Source organism: Myotis yumanensis, unplaced genomic scaffold (genome assembly GCF_028538775.1).
Source record: "Myotis yumanensis isolate MYYU_CA2020_CCGP unplaced genomic scaffold, mMyoYum1.0.hap1 SCAF_6, whole genome shotgun sequence".
Lineage (NCBI taxonomy): Eukaryota > Metazoa > Chordata > Mammalia > Chiroptera > Vespertilionidae > Myotis > Myotis yumanensis.
Window position 1 is genome coordinate 97,511,821 of NW_027223757.1, and position 21,281 is coordinate 97,533,101.

The 21,281-nt window shown below is 58.9% G+C and overlaps 3 protein-coding genes across 14 annotated transcripts in view; 1 reads left to right on the forward strand and 2 right to left on the reverse strand.

The window, feature by feature from the left end:
- Positions 1 to 402: 402 nt before the first annotated feature.
- On the forward strand, positions 403 to 14,638 carry DHX16 (DEAH-box helicase 16). Of its 3 annotated transcripts, XM_070419002.1 has the most exons (20): positions 403 to 784; positions 2,191 to 2,435; positions 2,531 to 2,693; positions 3,003 to 3,059; positions 5,255 to 5,509; positions 6,206 to 6,409; positions 6,485 to 6,676; positions 7,626 to 7,736; positions 7,902 to 8,017; positions 9,609 to 9,819; positions 9,966 to 10,064; positions 10,149 to 10,301; positions 11,225 to 11,365; positions 11,553 to 11,715; positions 12,037 to 12,155; positions 12,240 to 12,307; positions 12,954 to 13,116; positions 13,204 to 13,365; positions 13,592 to 13,765; positions 14,426 to 14,638. In XM_070419002.1, the coding sequence occupies exons 1-20, from the start codon at positions 578 to 580 to the stop codon at positions 14,552 to 14,554; spliced, it is 3,132 nt and encodes a 1,043-aa protein (XP_070275103.1). In that variant the 5' UTR covers positions 403 to 577; the 3' UTR covers positions 14,555 to 14,638. The 3 variants fall into 3 exon arrangements, with proteins under 3 accessions (XP_070275103.1, XP_070275104.1, XP_070275105.1); XM_070419003.1 differs by lacking the exon at positions 14,426 to 14,638 and having other exon boundaries at positions 13,623 to 13,710; XM_070419004.1 differs by lacking the exons at positions 403 to 784; positions 2,191 to 2,435; positions 2,531 to 2,693; positions 3,003 to 3,059 and adding an exon at positions 5,045 to 5,143.
- Positions 14,639 to 14,693: 55 nt separating this feature from the next.
- On the reverse strand, positions 14,694 to 18,080 carry CUNH6orf136 (chromosome unknown C6orf136 homolog). 4 transcript variants are annotated; one of them, XM_070419017.1, is made up of 6 exons: positions 17,861 to 18,080; positions 16,365 to 16,766; positions 15,993 to 16,081; positions 15,678 to 15,878; positions 15,038 to 15,107; positions 14,694 to 14,969 (listed from the first exon to the last, which is right to left on the reverse strand). In XM_070419017.1, exons 1-6 carry the CDS (start codon positions 17,930 to 17,932, stop codon positions 14,865 to 14,867), a joined length of 939 nt encoding a protein of 312 aa, XP_070275118.1. In that variant the 5' UTR covers positions 17,933 to 18,080; the 3' UTR covers positions 14,694 to 14,864. The 4 variants fall into 4 exon arrangements, with proteins under 4 accessions (XP_070275118.1, XP_070275119.1, XP_070275120.1 ...); XM_070419018.1 differs by having other exon boundaries at positions 14,694 to 14,966; positions 17,861 to 18,078; XM_070419019.1 differs by having other exon boundaries at positions 14,854 to 14,941.
- Positions 18,081 to 18,241: 161 nt separating this feature from the next.
- Positions 18,242 to 21,281, reverse strand: part of ATAT1 (alpha tubulin acetyltransferase 1) — a 29,659-nt gene continuing 26,619 nt past the window's right edge. For 2 of the 7 annotated variants that reach the window (XM_070419014.1, XM_070419013.1), the window contains one exon: positions 19,103 to 21,118. In XM_070419014.1, coding sequence (XP_070275115.1) covers positions 21,085 to 21,118 — 34 coding nt within the window. In that variant the 3' untranslated portion in view covers positions 19,103 to 21,084. Of the gene's footprint in view, positions 18,639 to 18,934; positions 21,119 to 21,281 lie in introns of those variants that run through there. The other 5 variants (XM_070419011.1, XM_070419012.1, XM_070419008.1 and 2 more) reach the window with 5 other exon arrangements.

Genomic DNA, 21,281 nt, shown 5'->3' on the forward strand with positions numbered 1-21,281 from the left:
CGAGCAAGCTCACTCCTCATCAGTATGGGCTAATTTGAAATGGAATCCCCAAATACACCTTGCTTTTTTTGGGGGGGGTGGGGGGGCTCCATAGAACTTACATGCTTTATTTATTATGTATTTTTTCTTCCCCCCTCCCCCTTAAATGTAATTCGGTAAGGGATTTTTGTCTGATTTGTTCTTTGCTATATCCCTAGCGACTAAAATTGTGTCTAGCACCTTAGGCGCCCGCGTTTGTTGAATGAATGGGTGAGTGAAGCATCCGCGGGCTGACCACCTGGGGGCGACAGAGATTCTGCGGGGCGGAGAAGAAAATGTACGGTTCCGCGAGACTTGGACTCTATCGACCACCGTCGTGCTCAGACCGGAAAAGCGCCGCCGGAAGCTCCGGGCTCCGAGAGGGCGGCTTTGGGCTGTTGGAAACCGAACGTCGGGGCCCCGGGCGGTTCCTGCGCGGCGGCTGGGCCCCTCCGGGCTCCAGGCCTTCGAGCCGCCCGGTGCCCGCGCGGCCGCTGGGCCCGTCCACTCCAGGCCTCCGCCCCGCCAGGCGCCCGCGCGGCTCGGGGAGCGGGTCGCCATGGCGACGCCGGCGGCGCTGGAGCGCTGGGTGCAGGACGAGCTGCACGCGGTGCTGGGGCTGAGCGAGCGGCACGTGGCGCAGTTCCTGATCGGCACGGCGCGGCGCTGCAGCTCGGCCGAGGAGTTCGTGCAGCGCCTGCGCGACACCGACACCCTGGACCTCGGCGGGCCTGCGCGGGACTTCGCCCTGCGACTCTGGAGCAAGGTGGCCGCGGCGGGGCGGGGCGGGGCGGCGGCGAGGGGCGGGCCTGGCCGCTCGTGCGGGTGTGGCTGGCTAGCCGTCCTCCCGCGAATCCGTAAGCTCCGTGCGCAGGCGCTGGCCCTGCCCGCGGCCGCCCGGGCGCTGCCCTGGTGCCGCACGTCCAGCCCGGGAAGATCAGCAGGGTCAGTGTGTCGGGTTCAGTCTTCCATGGCAGCTTCTCGGACGTGAACAGGCACCCATCCATCCAGGCCCCAGTTAAAGTGCAGATTCCGACCCGGAGGTCTGGGTGGGGGTCTTCGTTTCTGCATTTCTAACAAATCTAACGAGTTTTCCGGAGGCAATGGAAGAGAGGTGGGGGTAGTGACCAGGCGAAGCGGTCCGGAGTCCCTGCAGTTGTCAGGTAGCGAAGGGGGAGGAGTGAAGGTATAAAAGGCGAGCTTCTAGCCCTGGCCGGGCGGCTCGGTTGGTTGGAGCATCGTCCCCATACACCAGGGTTGCAGGTTTGATCCCGTCAGGGCACATACAAGAACCAACCAATGATGCATAAATTAAGTGGAACAACAAATCGGTGTTTCTCTCTCTCTAATCAATAAATAATAATAAATGAACTAAAGCCCTGGCTGGTGGCTCAGTAGATAGAGGTTCGGCCTGTGCACCAGAGGGCCTCGGGTTCAATTCCCAGCCAAGGGCATGTACCTGGGCTGCAGGTTCCATCCCCGGCCTCTTCGGAGCCCCATGCAGGAGGCAACCATCGGTATTTCTCTCACATCAATGTTTTTCCTCTCCCCCTCTCACTCCCTTCCACTCTCTAAATGGAAAAAATATCCTTGGGTGAGGATTAACAAAAACGATGAGTAAAATAAAAGGCACTCCTACCACCTAGTAGAGCACCTCACAGAACAGGGGCTCAGAAAGCGCACAGTGGGAGCGCAAGGGTCAGCGTGTCCGGAGCCTGTGGCTGTCCCATGGTGCTTGGCGAGAGGTGAGGTTGGAGCGAAAGTGACAGGAGGGAGAGCTTCAGGTCAGTGTGTTCACCAGGCGCCCCTGGAGCTGGTACAGTGCCAGCCCGTCACAGGCCTGCAGAGGTCGGTCCTTGGGCAGGACTCACCTGGACCTTGGGGAGAACGCAGGCTGAGCAGTTGAGAACTGGGTTTGAGAATGTAAACTCCACGAGGGCAGAGGTGTTTTCTCTTTCGTTTATTCCTCTATCCCTGGTGCCTGGCAGGTGCCTGGAACAGCTTCAGTAAGTGCTTGTTAAACACGTGACAGCGCATGAAGGTAGCGGCTGAGGCTGATGAACGTGGGGTGAAGGAAGACTCGTTTAAGATCAGGCCGTTCCTTACAGCAGGACCAGGGCAGGGCGGGGGCCGACCAGGAGTCGCTCACTCCCTTCTCTCTCCTGTGGACAGGTGCCTCGGGAGGCGGTGGTGGAGAAGCCAGCCCGGGCAGCCGAGCGAGAGGCCCGAGCCCTGCTGGAGAAGAACCGATCGTATAAGTTGCTGGAAGACAGTGAGGAGAGCAGTGAGGAGAGTGTGGGTAGGGCTGGGAGCCATCTCCAGAAGAAGCGTAAAAGGCGGAAACACCTCAGGAAGAAACGCCAGGAGGAGGAGGAAGAGGAAGAAGAGGAGGATTCTGCGAGAGGGAAGAAGACGGGGTGAGTCAGAAGCAGGATGAGCGAGGATGGGCCCTGGCTGATAGGACTGTAAGCCTTCTGGATGCCTTGATGTAATGCTCTGGGCTGGGCTGCAGGGGGAGCCGACAGCAGGCAGAAAAGCCGGAGTCGGAGGATGAATGGGAGCGGACGGAGCGAGAGCGCCTCCAGGACCTGGAGGAGCGCGACGCCTTCGCGGAGCGGGTTCGGCAGCGGGACAAGGACCGGACCCGCAATGTCCTGGAGCGGTCAGACAAGAAGGTGCGTGGGAGCGGCACCCTCCGCCACCCCCAGGAAGACCCCTGGGTCAGATCTGAGGGTGGCGTGATGCAGAGACGGGGTCTCTGGGAAGACAAGAGGGGCCTGTAGTGGGGAGTTTACCTCTGGAGAGGGACCCCCTGGTCCTCTGGCTGAGGCCCCCCTCTGCTGACGCCGTGGTGGCAGATTCCTCAGTGAGCAGAACGTTCCCTGTGCCCGGGCGCGTCTGACTTGTCCTTGTGACCCTGGAGGAGGGCGGCTGTGGCTGCAGGGGTGCAGCCTCACACCCTCACTCTCGGTTTCTTCTCCTAGGCTTATGAAGAGGCGCAGAAGCGCCTCAAGATGGCTGAGGAAGACCGGAAGGCCATGGTGAGTCCCAGTGCCCAGGAAGCCACGGTCAGAAGGCCGAAGGAGCGACTTTGGTGGCGTGGTCAGTGGTCGGGAGGAGCCAGCGAGGCAGTGCAGCAGGGTTGCTGATGGTGCCTCTGGAGGAGGGGCCTGCCTGACAGGAGCCGCTGAGGGGGGCTTCGTTGTAGAGGGAGGAAGCTACCCAAAAACCCGCCTGGCTCTTGGATCAAATCGTACTGTGTGAGTGAGAAACGTGCGGCTGGACGTGTCGTCAGAAGGCAGTTGGCAGGTAGGGGCAGGGCAGCTATCCCCCAGGGATGTGCTGGCCATTCAGCTCCGCACACCGTGTCCAACGCTTTCCTCCCTAAGCTCCATCCCCGGTGGCCTGTGGCCTCCTCTGGTTTCCTGGTTGGTCTGCTCACTGCCCGGGACAGAGTGCTGTGAGTGTGGGATGAGCTGGGCTTGCTCTGACGTGAGTCTGGGGAGGGTAGGCAGCTTTTCTAAGGCCTGGTCCCCCCAAGTAAGGTCACACTTAGGTTTCCCGGAAGAGACTCGGGGTGTCTGAGAACGGCCTGGCGGCCTCAGGCCCCTCCTGGCCCGTCCATCTCAGGTCTCACCACAACGGGCTGTGGCCAGGGACTCTCAGATGTGTCAATAGTCCAGTGTTTTTATTTGCCTGAACTTGTTTAGTCTTTTTCAATTGTGAAAACTTTCAAACAAATAGGAAAGTTGAATGAATAGTATAATGGACACTCACACAGGCTATTTGGGTTCAAAAATTGCAATGTCTGTGCACACGTGGCCTTGTTTTCTTTTTGAATCATTTAAAAGCATTTAACTGGCCAGTGTACCTCAAAGGTTGAGCGTCAAGCCAGGAACCAAGAGGCCACCGGTTCGATTCCCACTGAGGGCACATGATTGGGTTGCGGGCTCGATCCCCTGTGGGGGGCGTGCAGGAGGCAGCCGATTGATGATGTTTCTCTCTCCTCAATGTTTCTATTTCTTTATCCCTCTCTCATGAATTTCTTTTTTCTTTTTTAAAAATATATTTTATTGATTTTTTACAGAGAGGAAGGGAAAGGGATAGAGAGTTGGAAACATCGATGAGAGAGAAACATCAATCAGCTGCCTCCTGCACACCCCCTACTGGGGATGTACCTGCAACCAACGTACATGCCCTTGACCGGAATCGAACCTGGGACCCTTCAGTCCGCAGGCGGACGCTCTATCCACTGAGCCAAACCGGTTGGGGCATGAATTTCTCTCTCTCTCTCTCTCTTTCTCTCTCTCTCTCTCTCTCTCTCTCTATATATATATATATTGATTTCAGAGAGGAAGGGAGAGGGAGAGAGAGAGAGAGAAACGTCAGTGATGAGAGAGAATCACTGATCGGCTGCCTCCCGCACGCCCCATACTGGGGATCGAACCGTGACCTCCTGGTTCATAGGTCCACGCTCAGCCATCTGCCTCCTTCAGATGAAGGAGTGTTTGATTGTGGTACTCAGATTAGGTCATGAGCATAAACTCCCTTTGAAGTCTTCACAGAACAAACAAGAAAAGCCAAGCAATTAAATCAAATCGGAGCCCCCAGGGGTGGGCGCCTGGGTCATGGGGAGACGGGTGGTGAGAGCCAGGAAGACTTAAGGAGGTGGCCGGTCTTCTGTCACCTTCCGTGTGTCCTGAAAAGCGTGTATCTAAGGAAACATGTAGAAGCCAGCGACACACGGTGTGCGGGAGTTGTTCCCAGAGGCACCCTCCTGCGGTCCTGGGCCTGCTGTGTGCGTGGCTCCCTCCCCAGAGCACAGTCATGCCGTGTGGACAGGGCGTCTGGCAGCGAGTGTCTGAGCGGTCAGGTCGCCTGCGTGGCGCCTGCAGGGTGTCCGTTGTCTCCGTTTTCAGGCGGAGACTGCTCCGCAGTGCTGGTGTCCGCCCTTGGCTCCCCTCTTCACTCCCTCGAAGAGGAAACGGGGGAGCAGCCTCGCAGACAATCAGATAATCGCCCTGGTGCCTTTGTATTGGCGATGGCAAGGCTGCTTCGGGGCCTTCCAGCGGCAGCGGGTCCATGGGTCCGCTGCGGCCTCCAGGCCTGTGCTCGCCGCTCACAGGTGCTCACAGAGGAACGGGAGGCTCATCTTGAGGTTCTTGTCTCGCCCTGTCGAAGGAGGCGGGGTTACCATCCGACAGGATGAGGCCTCAGCTGCCCTGTGCTGACCCAGGTCCCTGAGCTGCGGAAGAAGTCCCGCCGCGAGTACCTGGCCAAGCGGGAGCGAGAGAAGCTGGAGGACCTGGAGGCCGAGCTGGCGGATGAGGAGTTCCTTTTTGGGGACGTGGAGCTGAGCCAGCATGAGCGGCGAGAGCTCAGGTACAAGCGGCGAGTGCGGGACCTGGCGCGGGAGTACCGGGCAGCCGGCGAGCAGGAGAAGCTGGAGGCCACCAATCGCTACCACATGCCCGAGGAGACCCGAGGACAGGTGAGGTGAAGGCGCAGCCGCGGGTCCGGCCTTGGTTCGGTGGGGGCTAGCCCCTGCCTTGTCTCCCTTTCCCAGTGGGCCCGGTCGGGACGGGGAGGAGGAAGCTGGGCGGAGGACAGGCCTGCTCACTGCCCTCTGTGCCCGCCCTGCTCACTGCCCTCAGTGCCCGCCCTGCTCACTGCCCTCTGTGCCCGCCTGCTCACTGCCCTCAGTGCCCGCCCTGCTCACTGCCCTCTGTGCCCTCTGTGCCCGCCCTGCTCACTGCCCTCTGTGCCCGCCCTGCTCACTGCCCTCTGTGCCCGCCCTGCTCACTGCCCGCTGTGCCCTCTGTGCCCGCCCTGCTCACTGCCCTCTGTGCCCGCCCTGCTCACTGCCCTCTGTGCCCTCTGTGCCCACCCTGCTCACTGCCCGCTGTGTCCGCCTGCTTACTGCCCTCAGTGCCCGCCCTGCTCACTGCCCTCTGTGCCCTCAGTGCCCGCCCTGCTCACTGCCCTCAGTGCCCTCTGTGCCTGCCCTGCTCACTGCCCTCTGTGTCCGCCTGCTCACTGCCCTCTGTGCCCGCCCTGCTCACTGCCCTCAGTGCCTGCCCTGCTCACTGCCCTCTGTGCCCTCAGTGCCCGCCCTGCTCACTGCCCTCTGTGCCCTCTGTGCCCGCCCTGCTCACTGCCCTCTGTGCCCTCTGTGCCCGCCCTGCAGCCAGCTCGAGCTGTGGATCTGGTGGAGGAGGAATCGGGCGCCCCCGGGGAGGAGCAGCGGCGCTGGGAGGAGGCCCGGCTGGGGGCCGCCGCCCTGAAATTTGGGGCCCGAGATGCTGCCTCCCAGGAGCCCAAGTACCAGCTGGTACTCGAGGAAGAGGAGACCATCGAGTTTGTCCGGGCCACTCAGCTGCAGGGCGATGAGGTAAGGGAGAGCCCCGGACCTCGTGAGGAGGACGGGGAGCGGGCCCTGACGCTCACGCCCCTCTCTCCTTCCCAGGAGCCGGCAGCTCCGCCCTCGCCCACCCAGGCCCAGCAGCAGGAGTGCATCCAGGCGGTGCGCCGCAGCCTCCCCGTGTTCCCCTTCCGCGAGGAGCTCCTGGCTGCCATTGCGAGTCACCAGGTCCTCATCATCGAGGGCGAGACCGGCTCGGGGAAGACCACCCAGATCCCGCAGTATCTCTTTGAGGAGGTGCGGCATCCCCACGCCGGGGCCAGCCCGCCCCTCGCTGAGCAGGCTCCTGTCAGAGCCCTTGACCTGAGCTCGGGAGCTGCTCACCTCCCCACGCTAGCCATTCCCTTTCCCCCTCAGTGGGGAGGGTCTGTCTCTGTTCTCACTTCCCGCCACAGTGCCTGGCTGCGGGGCGTTCTCTGTCCCCATTGGAAGGCAGTGTATGGGGTCGGGGTGGTGTGAGAGGGGCCCTCACTCCAGTCCAGCGAGGCCTCTGCTCTTCCACGGAGTGGAGAGCCTGCATCCCTGCTCCTGAGTCTGCCCCACCTGCTCTGTCCTTTCCCAGCTCAAATCTCACTGAACGCAGAACCATTTCTTTAATGTTTTTTAATGATTTTTTGGGGGAGAGGAAAGGGGAGGGAGAGAGAGAGAGGAACATTGACCAGTTGCCTCCTGCACACCTCCTACTGGGGATCAAGCCCGACCTGCCCGGACTGGGAATCAAACTGGTGACCTCTTGGTGCGTGGGTCGACACTCAGTCCACTGAGCCCAGAACATGATCCGCAAAGGGCTGGGACTGCCAGGGCTGGCTGAGAGCCGTGGATGGCCTGGGTCTGCCATTCCATCCATTTGCCCTCCCTGTCTGGGCTTCATCTTCTGTCTGTCTGCTCCCTCCGACTCCCCCCGCCCTCCCACCGCCTTTACCCTGCATTTACAACTGTTTTCTCTGAATTGTCTTAGGTGCCAGTGCTATATTTAACAAAGGGAGGACCTCTTCTTTTCCTTTTTTGTTTATTGCTTAGAGAGAGAGAAACACTGATTTGTTGTTCCACTTATTTCTGCATCATTGGTTGATTCTTGTATGTGCCCTGACCGGGGATCAAACCCACAGCCTGGGTGTGTCAGAGCAATACTCCCACCAAGCTGAGTTACTGGCCAGGGAGGAGCTCACCGTTCTCTGTCGTTCAGGGTTATACAAAGAAGGGTCTGAAGATCGCCTGCACCCAGCCCAGGAGAGTGGCCGCCATGAGTGTGGCCGCCCGAGTCGCTCGGGAGATGGGCGTGAAGCTGGGGAATGAGGTGAGCTCTGGAGGGACCGACGGGTGAGGGGAGCCCAGGGGTCTGGGATTCAACCCACACGGCCCTGAGGGCCCCGCACCGCATGTCTGGGCGCCGGCCTCGTTGCCTGGCCCGACACTCCCTTCAGAGAGCACCAGCCCACTTTGCACGCTGATGGCCTCGCAGGTGGGCTACAGCATCCGCTTTGAGGACTGCACGTCAGAGCGGACGGTCCTCCGCTACATGACCGACGGCATGCTGCTCCGCGAGTTCCTCTCGGAGCCCGACCTGGCGAGCTACAGGTAGGCTGGCCTGTCTCCCACAGGAGAGCCAGCGCCTTCCCTCCCCCGCTCTGCGCCCTCCTCCCCTCGGTGCCTTCCTGGGCGTCCTTAGCTCTGGCCTTTCTCTCCTTTCTTCTCACCCGTCCCCCTGGCCATGGCCAGTCCTTGAACCTTGGTGACCCCGGCAGCCCAGAGCTGACCTCCGGGTTCCATAGTGATGGGCTGGAGGTTAGAGGAACTGCAGAGAAAGCCCCTCCCTCCGGCTGCAGCTGCTCCCAGAGGTTAGAAACGGGGCTGGAGGGTGGAGTGCGGGGGGCGTTGGAAGGCTGAAGACCACTCGAAGGAACTTAGGGTTTCAGCTTCCAGGGGAGACACTCAAGGAGACACCCTGGTCCCGCTGCCACATGGGAGAGGGGCCAGACTTGGCCTTTTTTTTTTTTTTAGTATATTTTTATTGATTTCAGAGAGGAAGGGAGAGGAAGAGAGAGAGAGAAATATCAATGATGAGAGGGAATCATTGATTGGCTGCCTCCTGCACGTTGGACCGAGCCCACAACCCAGGCATGTACATGCCCTTGACTGGAATCGAACCTGGGACCCTTCAGTCCACAGGCCAATGCTCTATCCACTGAGCCAAACCGGCCAGGGCCACCCTTGTCTTAGGGGACCCCAGAGAGCACATCCAGGAGCCACGGGGTGTCACAGGAGAGGAGACTCAGATCAGGACCAAGGTGCCGTGGAGGCGAGACCGCAGGTTGCTCATGAGTGGGTCTCAGTGCTGCGCTGACCCGCAGGGGCGGGTGGTAACGTGCTGAGGGCAGAAGGCTCCCGCGTGGGTTGCGGGTGGGGTCAGGCCAGCTGAGCAAGAGGGTGCGAAGTTCTGGTCCTAGAAGGTCAGAGTGCAGCCATAGGACAAATAAGACTTGACATTTTACACCCCTTCCAAAGTGCTCTCAGAGCCCACGGAAGGCCAGCCGGTGCCAGAGCGTTTGGGGTGCAGGACTTTCCCATCAACCCCAGCGGGAAATGGCCGGGGCTTCCCCATCCGGCCAGGGTTCATGCAAAGAGTTGAGGTGGGGCATGAGCTCCTACAGGCTTGGTTGCCACCAGAAACCCAAAGACCAGAACAAGGAGAAAGAAAGTGCACAAAATAGCTGGTTCAGGAGGAGGCCTACACGTCTGCAGAGCCGCTAGGTCGGGCTGGAAGGCTCGCCAGTCCCAGGAGTCTGGGAGCTGCTGGCTTTGGGCATCGTGATGGCACAGTCCGCCGCCCGCCCAGCCAGCCTGACCGGAAGAGGCCTTGCCCTCACTTCCCGCTTCTGTGACTGCAGCAGACTTTTGACTCAGACCCACAGGGAGGTCTGGCTCATCTTGGCTCCGCCCTCCAACCCCAGGTCTTGGAAGCTGCCGTTTTCCCACTGAGAGGCTGTGGGCCATAGAGCCTGGTCTCCCCCACTCTCTGCTGGTCTTACTTCACGGCGATTCCCTTTCCTGGAGCCCCTCATCCCACATTCACCCTTGGACTCTGTCTCTAGCTGCCCTTCATCTGGGGGACCCCACGTCCACGCCTGCATGGCCTGCTCTTCTCGCTCACTGCTCCCTGTTCCCCCAGCGTGGTGATGGTGGACGAGGCTCACGAGCGGACCTTGCACACGGACATTCTCTTTGGATTGATCAAAGATGTGGCTCGCTTCCGACCTGAGCTCAAGGTCCTGGTGGCTTCGGCCACACTGGACACTGCCCGTTTTTCCACCTTCTTTGATGACGCCCCCGTCTTCCGGATCCCTGGACGCAGGTTTCCAGTTGACATCTTCTATACCAAGGTGCTCCCTGAGGATGGGCTGAAGTGTGAGGCATGAGGCGGGGGAGGGCAGGGTGGATGGAGAGTCCACGGGACGGGGCCGAGCGAGTGGAGCGGGGAGGACGAGGCTGCCTGAGCAAGTGCCTCCCTGTGCCCTCTCCTCGCCAGGCTCCGGAGGCCGACTACCTGGAAGCCTGTGTGGTGTCTGTGCTGCAGATCCACGTGACGCAGCCCCCCGGGGACGTCCTGGTGTTCCTGACGGGACAGGTAAGGGGGTCCCAGAGAAGACGGGGCCAGCAGATCCAGGGCGGCCTCTGTGATTGGTCCCTGCTGCTCTCCCCCCAAATCCAGGAGGAGATCGAGGCTGCCTGCGAGATGCTCCAGGACCGCTGCCGCCGCCTGGGCTCCAAGATCCGGGAGCTGCTGGTGCTGCCCATCTACGCCAACCTGCCCTCCGACATGCAGGCCCGCATCTTCCAGCCCACGCCCCCAGGGGCACGCAAGGTGAGAGCTGCAGAAACCTGCGCTCCACCCTGTGGTGCTGGGGGCTCCAGTGCCGGCTCTGGAGAGAGGACACAGACGCAGGCGGGAGTGGGAATTTGCACCTGTAAGAATGCAGGGATGTCCGAGGAAGGCTTAAGGTGCGATTGAGGTCAGAGTGCAAGGTTCAGTGGAAGGTTCGTGAGAAGCAGTGGGAGACAGGGCGAAACCACATCTGGATTAGGTTAGGGAGGGCCTCGGGTGGCAGGTGCACGAGTTTGGACTTTGACTGAATGGCAGCCACAGGATTTTGAACAAAGTGTAACTTTCATCAAATATTGAACGGGTTCTCGCAGGTTCTGTTCTGGGGTGGGATACGGTGAGACAGAGTCCTGGCCTCGAGAGCTCCCAGTGGGGTAAGTTAGGAGACAGTGCCGGGAGGAGACACGGCGCAGCAGGGGCGTGAGGCTCGGCAGGAACTTTCCTGGGCGTGTAGGGAAGGCCTCCCCTCTCCAGTCAAGTGAAAGTGAGGCAGAGGCTTGAACTGGATGAGGAGGGAGCCAGGCTGGGACCCTGAGAGGAGACAAGGTCACGAGGGCTCGCGCCGAGCGGGTGTGGCTGTAACTCTCCAGCAGGTTGGGAAGCGGTGGCCAGGGGAGTGATGGGAGGTGCGTTTTAAAAGGACCCTTCCAGATGCCACGGACCGGGCGGCCCCATCTCCCAGCTCTGAAACCTCAACCTCTTCTCCACTTCCTTTCCATGTCATGCCCTTGCTGAGCCCCGCTGCCCCTCACCGTCCTCCCAGCCTGTCCCCCTGGGACTGGACACGAATTCCCTCAGCTCCTGCCCTTATCTGCCCCTGCTGTCTACTCCAAATCTCCCCGGATTCCTCTTCCTACATAGCTGGGAGGTTGGGGTCTCTGAGTGACCCACAGCCTCTCACTCAGGTGGTTGTGGCAACCAACATCGCCGAGACTTCACTCACCATCGAGGGCATCATTTACGTGCTGGATCCAGGGTTCTGTAAGCAGAAGAGCTACAACCCTCGCACAGGCATGGAGTCACTCACGGTCACACCCTGCAGCAAGGTCAGCCCGGGCTCCAGGGGGTCTCCATGGTGGAGCGGGCAGCAGAATGGACCCACAGGCAGGCCCTACTCAGAAGCCGGGGGTGCTTAGAGGACGGAACCACAGCCTCCTAGATTCCTTGCATAAACACTGCGCTTTCTCTTTCCCTCACCCAGTTGTCAGCCGGCCTGTCTTTCCTTCCTTCCAGGCCTCAGCCAATCAGCGAGCGGGCCGGGCTGGCCGGGTGGCGGCCGGGAAGTGCTTCCGCCTGTACACCGCCTGGGCCTATCAGCACGAGCTGGAGGAAACCACGGTGCCCGAGATCCAGAGGACCAGCCTGGGCAACGTGGTGTTGCTGCTCAAGAGCCTAGGTCAGTGGTCGGCAAACTGCGGCTCGGCAAACCGTGGCTCGCGAGCCACATGCGGCTCTTTGGCCCCTAGTGCGGCTCTTCCACAAAATACCGACTTCTGCGCATGGGCCACGAAGTTTCAATCGCACTGTACGTGGCCGCCTGCACGTGGTATTTTGTGGAGGAGCCACACTCAAGGGGCCAAAGAGCCACATGTGGCTCGCAAGCCGCGGTTTGCTGATCACGGGCCTAGGTGATTGGGGTCCCTGGGCCTCCCGAGAGGCCGGGCTGGAGTCACTGGTCCTAGTAAAGGGACTCTATTCTGCCCTCACTTCTCTGCAGGGATCCATGACCTCATGCACTTTGACTTTCTGGACCCTCCCCCGTATGAGACCCTGCTGCTGGCGTTGGAGCAGCTGTATGCTCTGGGAGCCCTCAACCACCTTGGGGAGCTCACCACGGTGAGGGGGAGGCCGTGGGCTGGGCAGGAGGACAGGCACACCTGAGGGAGGACCGGCTCAACCCTCTCTCTTTCCTCTCCTTAGTCTGGTAGAAAGATGGCAGAGCTGCCAGTGGACCCCATGCTATCTAAAATGATCCTGGCTTCTGAGAAGTGAGTCCCCCCATCGGCCAGGCCCACACCCACAAACTGGCCACACCGACCATCTTTGTTATTTTGCTCCTTTTCTCTCTACCATATTCTTCTGTAACAAATAACAAGTTATTAGAGAACTCTTCCTGCCCCGTGAGGCCCACAAGGGCCAGTAAGACACTGCTGTCCTTGGTCATTATGTGAAATGGGGAAGATTGACACACACATAGGAAGTTTGGGGGCATGAAGGGAAGTGGAAGACTTTCCATCTGTGAGGAGTGCTGAGTGAGGGTTGGTTTGGGGACTTGCTCATCCTAAGGCTCAGACTGGAGCATTTAGATGTGGCTGTGGAGGGACCACCTTTAAATGTCGTGGTTGGGTCAGAGGTCAGCACATGAGCCTAAAGGAAGCGGTCTTTCCCCGATGCATAGTGCACACCTTGCCTCTGCCTCCTCAGCGGCCTGTCCTGCTTCTGCAGATGTCCTGCAACTGTCATCACAGCCCTGAGCTACTGGCACTGCCCCCAAATCTAGCTACTCTGAGTGCTTAGCCCTGTGCCGACGGGCGGTCCCCACATGAGGACACAGCCCACACAATGGTCACTCCCGCCATGCGTCTGTCCCTACGTCTCACTTTGAGCTCACAAGCTTTTTCCCTTTCTGCCCAGGTACAGCTGCTCAGAGGAGATCCTGACAGTGGCCGCCATGCTGTCCGTCAACAACTCCATCTTCTACCGGCCCAAGGACAAAGTCGTCCACGCGGACAACGCCCGTGTCAACTTCTTCCTCCCTGGGGGGGACCACCTGGTTCTGCTAAACGTGTACACACAGGTCGCTGGGCTCAGGAGAGTGGGAAGGAGGGGACATGGGAGACTCCGGTCCTATATACACTCACCCCCTTCTTAACCCTCTCCACAGTGGGCTGAGAGTGGTTACTCTTCCCAGTGGTGCTATGAGAACTTTGTCCAGTTCAGATCGATGCGCCGAGCCCGGGATGTGCGAGAGCAGCTGGAGGGGCTCTTGGAGCGGGTGGAAGTTGGCCTCAGTTCCTGCCAGGGGGACTATATCCGTGTCCGCAAGGTCAGCGTTCCTCCCACGGCCCCCGGGCTCCGAGGGGCCAGCTTCCCCAGGCCTGGGCAGCCCTCCCGCCTGAGCTGGGGAAGGTCCGTTTCCTCCCGGGGGCTCTTCACGCACCCTTCCCTTCCTAGTTCTCCAGAAGCCTGAACTAAAACTGAAAAGGTGGCGAGGGCTGAGGGTCCCTGGGGTCTGGCCTTCCCATTGAGGGTCTCTCCTGGCTGCTCCTTAGGCCGTCACTGCCGGTTACTTTTACCACACAGCACGGTTGACTCGCAGCGGCTACCGCACAGTGAAACAGCAGCAGACAGTGTTCATTCACCCCAACTCCTCCCTCTTTGAGGAACAGCCTCGCTGGCTGCTCTACCATGAACTTGTGTTGACCACCAAGGAGTTCATGCGACAGGTGAGGGTTCCACCCCCTGCCCTGGCAGGTGGAGGTTGTAGAGACGAGTGGTACTCTGGCCAGCGAAACCCAGGTTCGAGTCGCTGGGCCTGGCAGAGGAACAGGGAAACCAACTGGTTTAAGGAAGGGTAGGCTAGAAAGACGCCCTTCCTAACGCTGGCTCAGGCCTCTGAGATCTGACCATCGCACCGTGAGCTTTTGAAAGGCTGTTGTCCGGATGCCGGTGCTGGGGATGGTGGTGAGCAAAGCAGGTGTGGTCTCGGCCCCAAGTGTACGTACGGTTCCCATGCAGGCCTTCAGGGAGAGCCCACTCGGGAGCCTGAGTGACACGTGGAGGCAGTGCAGAGCTCTGCACCTTCCTGCAGCCACAGGGGAAAGAACCTTTTTTAAATATATTTTTTATTGATTTCAAAGAGGAAGGGAGAGAGAGAAACCTTGATGAGAGAGAATCACTGATCAGCTGCCTCCTGCACGCCCCCCACTGGGGATCAAGCCTGCAACCCAGGCAAGTGCCCTTGATCAGAATCGAACCCGGGACCCTTCAGTCCGCAGGCGGACGCTCTCCCCACTGAGCCAAGCCGGCCAGGGCAAAACCTTTTTGAGCTCACACGTGAGAATCTAGGGAAGATGGGATCACTGCTGGCTTCTCCCCCCCTCTAGGTATTGGAGATTGAGAGCAGTTGGCTTCTGGAGGTGGCACCTCACTATTATAAAGCCAAGGAGCTAGAAGATCCCCATGCCAAGAAAATGCCCAAAAAAACAGGAAAGACACGTGAAGAGCTAGGGTAAAGAAAAGAAACATAAACACAACACGACATCAGCTCCATCTTCTCCATGTTATTTATATCCATTAATAAAGTAGTTTTGGAATAAAGCTTGTGAGAACTTTTGTAAGCTAGAGAAAGTGATGTGGAGATTCCATCTCATATTTTCATTTAGACTTTATTATTTACAAGTTAAATTACACAGCAGCTTTACACAGCATGAGATGGCAAGGAGGGAGGGAGGGGGAGGAGCGGGAAGAAACTGGCCAACCCCACCTCTTGTGTGTAGCAGTTCTCAGTGCTGCCCCACCCCAGTTCCTGGATGAGGCCTTGGGTCACAGGTGTAAGTTGGGTTCTGGCTCTGACAGCCCCAGCATCACCAGGGCTCCCACAAGCAGCTTCTTCACAGGCACTGGGGGTGAGTGTGAGGGCATCAGCTGCTGGGAGGAAGTTACTGCATTAGCAGGGGTGCTGCCCCTCCACCCACCCCATCCACCCTGGGACTCACTTTGTCTAGGCGATGGCGATAAATGAGGCCGCTGGAATTCAGGTAGAAAGTGGAATAGGCATCATAGGTCCTGGTGAAAGAAGAGAAGCTGAAGGGGAAGGTGGCTGATCCCAAAGATTAATACAAGCATTTGCTCAAACTCCTAGTCCCTAACTGTGCTACATACTAGCATTACATCACCTGGGGACTTGGAAAACCCTGATGCCCAGGTTGCACCCCGTCACAATTAAAGCAGAATGTCTGGCGCCAAGATGATCCCACTGTGCCGCAGTCTACAAACTGCTGATTTGGGGCAAGCCTAACAATTTCTTGGGATCCTACTTTGCCAGAAATTTACCAAGTACTTTACCTAAGGGTGTGAGGCTCAACTTACAAGGCAGGAGTTTTCATTTGTTCAGTAAGTATTTGAATTCCTACCTATGTGCCAGGTGATATACATGAACAAGCTGAGTTCAGAGGTTCTCTCATGTACTCCGTCCCAGTTCTGTTACAGTAAAGGAGACTAAACCAAGACCCCTGCCCTCAAGGAACCTCAGTGAAGGCAGGGAGAGGAAGGGTTATCCAGGCGACCAGACCACCAGTCCTGAAACGAACGTGTGGAAAGTGGGTGGTGGCGTGGGGTCCCTCCTCAGCCCCTTACCGGTAAAGCTCTTCCTTGTCACGCTTGTAGAAACGCAGAAAGAGCATGTGGATGGGCAGCCCCACCAGCCGCCAGCGGGCTTGCAGGGTCCAGTTCTCAGGGTGGCGGGTCAACTGCAGAACCTCCAACTGAACTTGTGCAAAATAGTTCCAGGCCAGGAAGCGGCAGAGGGTCAGCGACAGGATATACCACGTCCGGCCCCTGAGAAGAAGGGATGGGAAAGAAATCTCATGCAGAACCAGAAAGCCAAGCCGCATGAGAAATGGGAAGCGGATGTAGAGCAGCAGCCTGGCACCTTCCCTAGCACGGACTCACTTGGTACGTATGCGCAGGATCTCGTTGATGAACTCCACATCCGAGGAGTAGAGAGAATAGTCATGGGAGTGAAGGAAGAGAGTGGGGAGCTGGTGGAAGAAGAAGGCATCACCAGTGGGAAAGGAGCGATGATCCTATTTCTCCATTTTCTATTTTTAGTGCCTCCTTCCCTCTGAGTGAAAGGTCATTTCCATGCCATGTATAACTTCCCTTAATCCAAACCGAGGATTATCTTCTACTTGGGAAATGTCTGTAACATGTTTCTATGCTTGCCTTGTGGTTCCAAGAAAGAATCCAGTTGACTAATCCTCTATTTCCAAGGTCACCTGCATTCCCACCAGGTGGATGAAGGTCCCTTTTGAATTGACTTACCTCTTGTCTCAGTCTCTCATACATGACAGCCAGGTGCTCCTCCATACTGGGGTCTCCTGACGGAGTGGCAGGGGAAGGGCGGGCCGTCACAGGGGCTTGGAAAGATAGCACAGCCCCAACATAGGGGCAGGAAGGTCCCTCAAATAGGCTCCTAAGCCCATCCAGACAGCCACTATGCAACTCAGGTCCTGGTCCCTCCTCCCCCTTTCCTGGAGGGAGACTTGCCCATGGTGAGCTGCGGGCGGGGACTTGAGGGAGAGGTAACGGGGGAGCTCCGGGGAGCAGCCCAGGAGGAGGGCACGGGAGTGCGGGAGACCGGAAAAGGGGGGAAGAGGGAGAAGTGGCCGTCGTGGAGTGGGGCCACAGGGGTGGGAATGGCAGCGCCCGTGGAGAAAGCTGGTCCTAAGGAGGAAGAACAAAAGGAAAGGCAATAACCCAGCTGCCCATGGCCCTTCATCCAAACTCTCACGAACACTTCCACTCCCACCGGCTCCTCGGGCAGAAGGGGGAATTGCTCAAGGAAAAGGGGTGGATTCACCTCCACCTCCAGGAGGAAACAGTTTCTACGACAAGCACCTCCCCCAAACGGTTAGCAAATGCCTTTACGTTTAAGATTCCAATACTTTGGGGGCAGTTCCACGGCTCCTGGAGCAAGGCTCACATCCATGTTTGAAGAGAACAAGGAAGGAATCGCGTTTTATTGCGCTGTGGGTGAAAGGCGTGGCCTGCAGACTCCACAACCATGTGCGTCCAAGGGAACAGGAGCCAATGAGCACCCAGCCCACCGGGCACCCTTCAGCACTCCCATTCCCTGTAAATCCTCTCACAGTCGGGGAGGAAGCCCACGAGTCATGGCGAGGCTCCAGACCACAGTCAATGTCGAGCCTTGCGACTTGTAAAGTAGAGCACAAAGGTAAGCTGTCGCTCGGGCCCCACTGATGACACAGCCCAGGAGACCAGGAAAGGCTGGACTCCACTCCTGCTCAATGACCTTGAAACTGATGCGGAGGAAGGAGGTCACCCAAAGTCTGGCTGACCAAGTCCCGCGTCACTCCATCACTCCGGGGCGTGGCTATCCTGCCCACCTGGGCGCAGGGCCCGAGCCGGGTCCGCCGGGTCCACCGGGTCCACCGGGTCCGAGGCCGCCTTCCTGCCGGGACCGCTATCCGGGTGCAAGGTCTGTCTGGTGGGGACCGGTAACTCGGGGCGGCGCCGCGCCGGGTGCGGGTGCGTGCGAACCTCTCCGCCCCCCGCCCTTCAAATCACCTCCATGCACAGACCGTGGCGGAGACACGGACGCCCCCCAGCCCCCCAAGACCCGGAGGAACGACCAGGGCCGGTAGCGCCCCTCCCGCGTCCGCGACCCTCGCCCTCCACGCACAGCCGACACAGGGAGGGCGGTGGGCATCACTGCGCCTGCGCAGACGGCGCGCTCCGCCCTCGCACGGCTGGAGGGTCGCCCCGCCCCGCCTCCCTCCCGGGCGCCCCCTCCTCACCTGGGGCCGAGCCTGGTAGGCGCGGAGGCACGGGCCCAGACGCCTGGCCGCCCCCCTGCTGGGTTGGTACATGGTCTTCCGGGAGCGGGGAGCGCGCCTCCCGAGTGCGGCTGCCCCTCCTCGTGGGGTGAGCGCGCCCCGCCGCCGGCTCCTTGAAGGGGAAAGGAGGGGGTCAGGGCGGCGGAGAGGGAAACGGAGACGATGCGCGCCTGCGCACTGCGGCAGGTCTGGCGAAGCGGCGAGGCGCCGGTCTGCCGTCAGTGCGCCTGCGCCAGCGGCCGGAGCCTGCCTTAGAGCGCCTGCGCAGTAAGCCAGCGGCCGCCGGCTTCGCGCCACCCCGGGCGCTTGCGCAAGATGCTGGGCGAAGGGGATGAGATTGAAATAACAGGTTTCTCAGTAGCTCTCGTGATGAAAATACTTTATTGCTCTGGTGAGGACAGAAATGGTTGGGCACTGCTAAGAAGGCCTGTTGAATGAATGAACGACTGAATGGACACAGGCACGGGAAGGCTGCGGTGGCTGCTCCCGCAGTGAGAGGAGGCCTGCAGGTGCGGCGGCGCTGCAGTCACCACGGCCTGGTGCTGCGCCGTTCCTGCAAGTGGCGAATGAACCTGGCGTTGAACATGTCCCCCGCCACTGTGCAGTGCTGGGCTGGGGGGGCCTGGGCCTGTGGAGGCACCGTGTGCATGGGGGCCTCCCCACTCCCGTCCTGTGACAAGGTCTCCTGGCTGGCGGCCCTGGTGGGTGGGAGGGAGATGCAGAGTGGGTTGCAGAGGCTCTGAGGGGGAAGGAAGATCAGACTCTCAGGGTCTTTCTGGCCCTTCTGTAGAGGACGACCATGATGGAACCACTGGTGCTATGTCCAAACTGGAAACCTCAGAAAGTGCCCAAGGGAAGTACCAGAGTTGAATTTATAGGGAAACAGGTCTGTAGGATGTTAGGTAGAAGGATTTTTTGGGGGGTGGGGGGGAGTCCAGTTGGACGGATAAGATTTCAGAGGAAGGAGCTGAGAGTGATGTTAGGAAAAGAGACAGAGGTGCGGGCAGGCCAGGAGGGGAGGGGATCAGGCCTCACCTATTCTCTGTTTCCTGTTCCCCCTGCTTCCATTCTTGGTTGCCTGTGGAAATACCAGGCATGTGCATGGGAAGGCTGGAGCAGGCGATGAGCATGACCTGCTTGATTTGAGGGCAAGGAGGGAAGAATACTTACCTGTGCTGGGGGATGAGGAATTCAGCCCCCCATAGCGGCTGTAGCAGCAGCTCTGGGCTACCAGCCCTCGGGGAGCCCCCCTGTAGGAGAAATGGCAGGCGATGGGGAAGAGGCTGCAGGGGGCAAGATGAGTGGGTGTGGAGGAATCAGAGGAGGGGAATACACGGAATAGCACAGGAGTGCAGAGAGGGGCAATTAGACTTCTAGGAGTTTTCACCTAAGCAGGGCCCCAGAAAAGGGGAGGGAGCTCATTTTATACCCCAAAGATTTTCTGGAGCAATCCTGATTTATTGCTTTTCTGTTTCTAGTTGGAGTAATGTGTTAATATTTGTGATGCAAATCATCTCTCAAAAACAGACTTACACATAGGTAAACCAATCTGTGGGACCCAGTGCCCGGGTGTTTGGTTTGGAAAACAGTTACCTTACTTACAGGGAGTGGCAACGTGATTTAGGAAGAAAAGGGAGGGAGCCTTTGAAGAGAGGTGACAGACTGTGTTGGGCACTCAGCGGAGGTAAGGGACTGTGTTGGGAGAGGTGCCAGGGTTTGGTGGGGGAGAAGGAAACCAGAATGGAAGAGGAACCCAGGACCATTAGGGGATTGCTATAGGGATGCAACTCGAGGGTCCCAGGGATAATGGTGAACCTTGACATCTCAGCAAGGGCTGGCCTGGGGCGAAGGGTAGGGTCACGGGGGAGAGCCCGAGGGCTCTGGGGGGAGTGGGGAAGTACACACAGAAGCCTCCGCAGAGGGATCCAGCAGCTGCATGAGGGGAGGCAGACAGGCAGGAGAAGATCCAGCAATGCCATGGGGAGGGTGGACACTACACCCTGCAGGGAGCTCGGAGCCTCCGTGCTAGAAGACGTGCAGATCTCAGCAATAAGGATGACACACGGGACAGAGTCCCCAGGCCCCAGGAAAATAAGGGGTGACACACAAAGGAGGCCAAGGCTTTAAGTTGCTTTTTGGGGTGTGCTTTTTTCATTGAAAATGTCCATTTAAAAAACACAGAGGAATTCACACTTTATTCAAACAACACTGAGCGGGAGAAGAAAAAGGAGGAATGAGTAGGGAGAAAGGGAGATCCTGCTCCCAAGGATTTGAGGGAGCACAGGGGGTACCTGATCTACCACACACTCAGAGGAAGGAGGAGGGAGGAGGTTTTATTCCTGGGTGTGGAGCAGGGAAGAAAGGAAGACCAGAGAGAAGTTCCCATCATCACGACAATCACGCAACAAGGAATAGATCAGCATCTAGCTGCTGGGGGAGGACGGATCCGGGAGCTAACAGGCCCTTGAGACTCAGGCTTCTCTTGTGAAACCTGGCAAAGGTGACCCCTCTTTGACCCCAGGTGCTCGCTGAGATCTGCTGCCAAGAAACGAAGTCCCTCACAGAATCTGGCCTGGGGGGTAGTGCTGTCTTCAGAAGTGTGAGTCTAGCCCCAAAGCAGACAACAGCTCAGGGGTCCCTGACATACACACATGTAATGAAGAGCTTAGCAATGTTGGGGGTCCTTTAAGGAGCTGTAAGTCCCTGTCCTAGCCACCTGGACTACTCCGAAGTGACCTCGCTGGCTGGCATGAGCGGGCAGAAAGGCAGTGTAGGTGGTAGCACGAGGGCCATCACTGGACTGGAGAGTGAGCTACGGATTTATTCCAGGGACAAGTCCCTGCAGCGAAGGCCATCGGGCCTCCATGGTGGTCGAGAGTCTGACAGCGAGCCAGGGTGTGCTGCTCTGGACAACGTGGAGGAGCTGCATGGCCAGAGAGGCAGCAGCTCCGCTGTCTGTGGGGAGTGCTCAGTGACCGCGTTGGGAGAGGAGGTGCTTCCAGGGCAAGGAAAGCTACAAAGCAGTGGGCCATCCGGGGCCTTGACAACCCAGAAAGGAGAAGAGGGAGTCTCATGGGCTCCGTCAGGCTCCTCGGGGTCCTGGGGGACGCACTGGACGAGAAGGGGTGGGTTCTCGGGGACGGGGTCTCTGCCACCGAGGCTCCCGGGGGGCAGAGGGTTAACTGTCAGTAGCGACTCTCCTCAGAGCGGGGAAGGGAGCTGTGGGAGGATGGTATGGACAGGAGGTAGGGAGAGGGAAAAGGGGGAAGAGAGAAAAACGAAGTCAGAGGTGAAGAGAGAGCTGGGAAGACACAGGAGATGCCCCTCAGGCTGCGGGATGGCTCCTGCCGCACAGGCACTCGTGGGCCAGGGCCCCACCTGT

What these genes read in the sequence shown, in the direction of transcription:
- CUNH6orf136 (XM_070419017.1), bottom strand. Translation starts at nt 17,932, where the DNA reads ATGTACCAACCCAGCAGGGGGGCGGCCAGGCGTCTGGGCCCGTGCCTC. An exon ending in CCTACCAGGCTCGGCCCCAG is followed by an intron (nt 16,767 to 17,860) that starts GTGAGGAGGGGG and finishes CTTCCTCCTTAG; the next exon opens with GACCAGCTTTCTCCACGGGC. An exon ending in ATGAGAGACTGAGACAAGAG is followed by an intron (nt 16,082 to 16,364) that starts GTAAGTCAATTC and finishes TTCTTCCACCAG; the next exon opens with CTCCCCACTCTCTTCCTTCA.
- DHX16 (XM_070419002.1), top strand. Translation starts at nt 578, where the DNA reads ATGGCGACGCCGGCGGCGCTGGAGCGCTGGGTGCAGGACGAGCTGCAC. An exon ending in CGCCCCCAGGGGCACGCAAG is followed by an intron (nt 10,302 to 11,224) that starts GTGAGAGCTGCA and finishes CCTCTCACTCAG; the next exon opens with GTGGTTGTGGCAACCAACAT. An exon ending in ACCTTGGGGAGCTCACCACG is followed by an intron (nt 12,156 to 12,239) that starts GTGAGGGGGAGG and finishes TCCTCTCCTTAG; the next exon opens with TCTGGTAGAAAGATGGCAGA.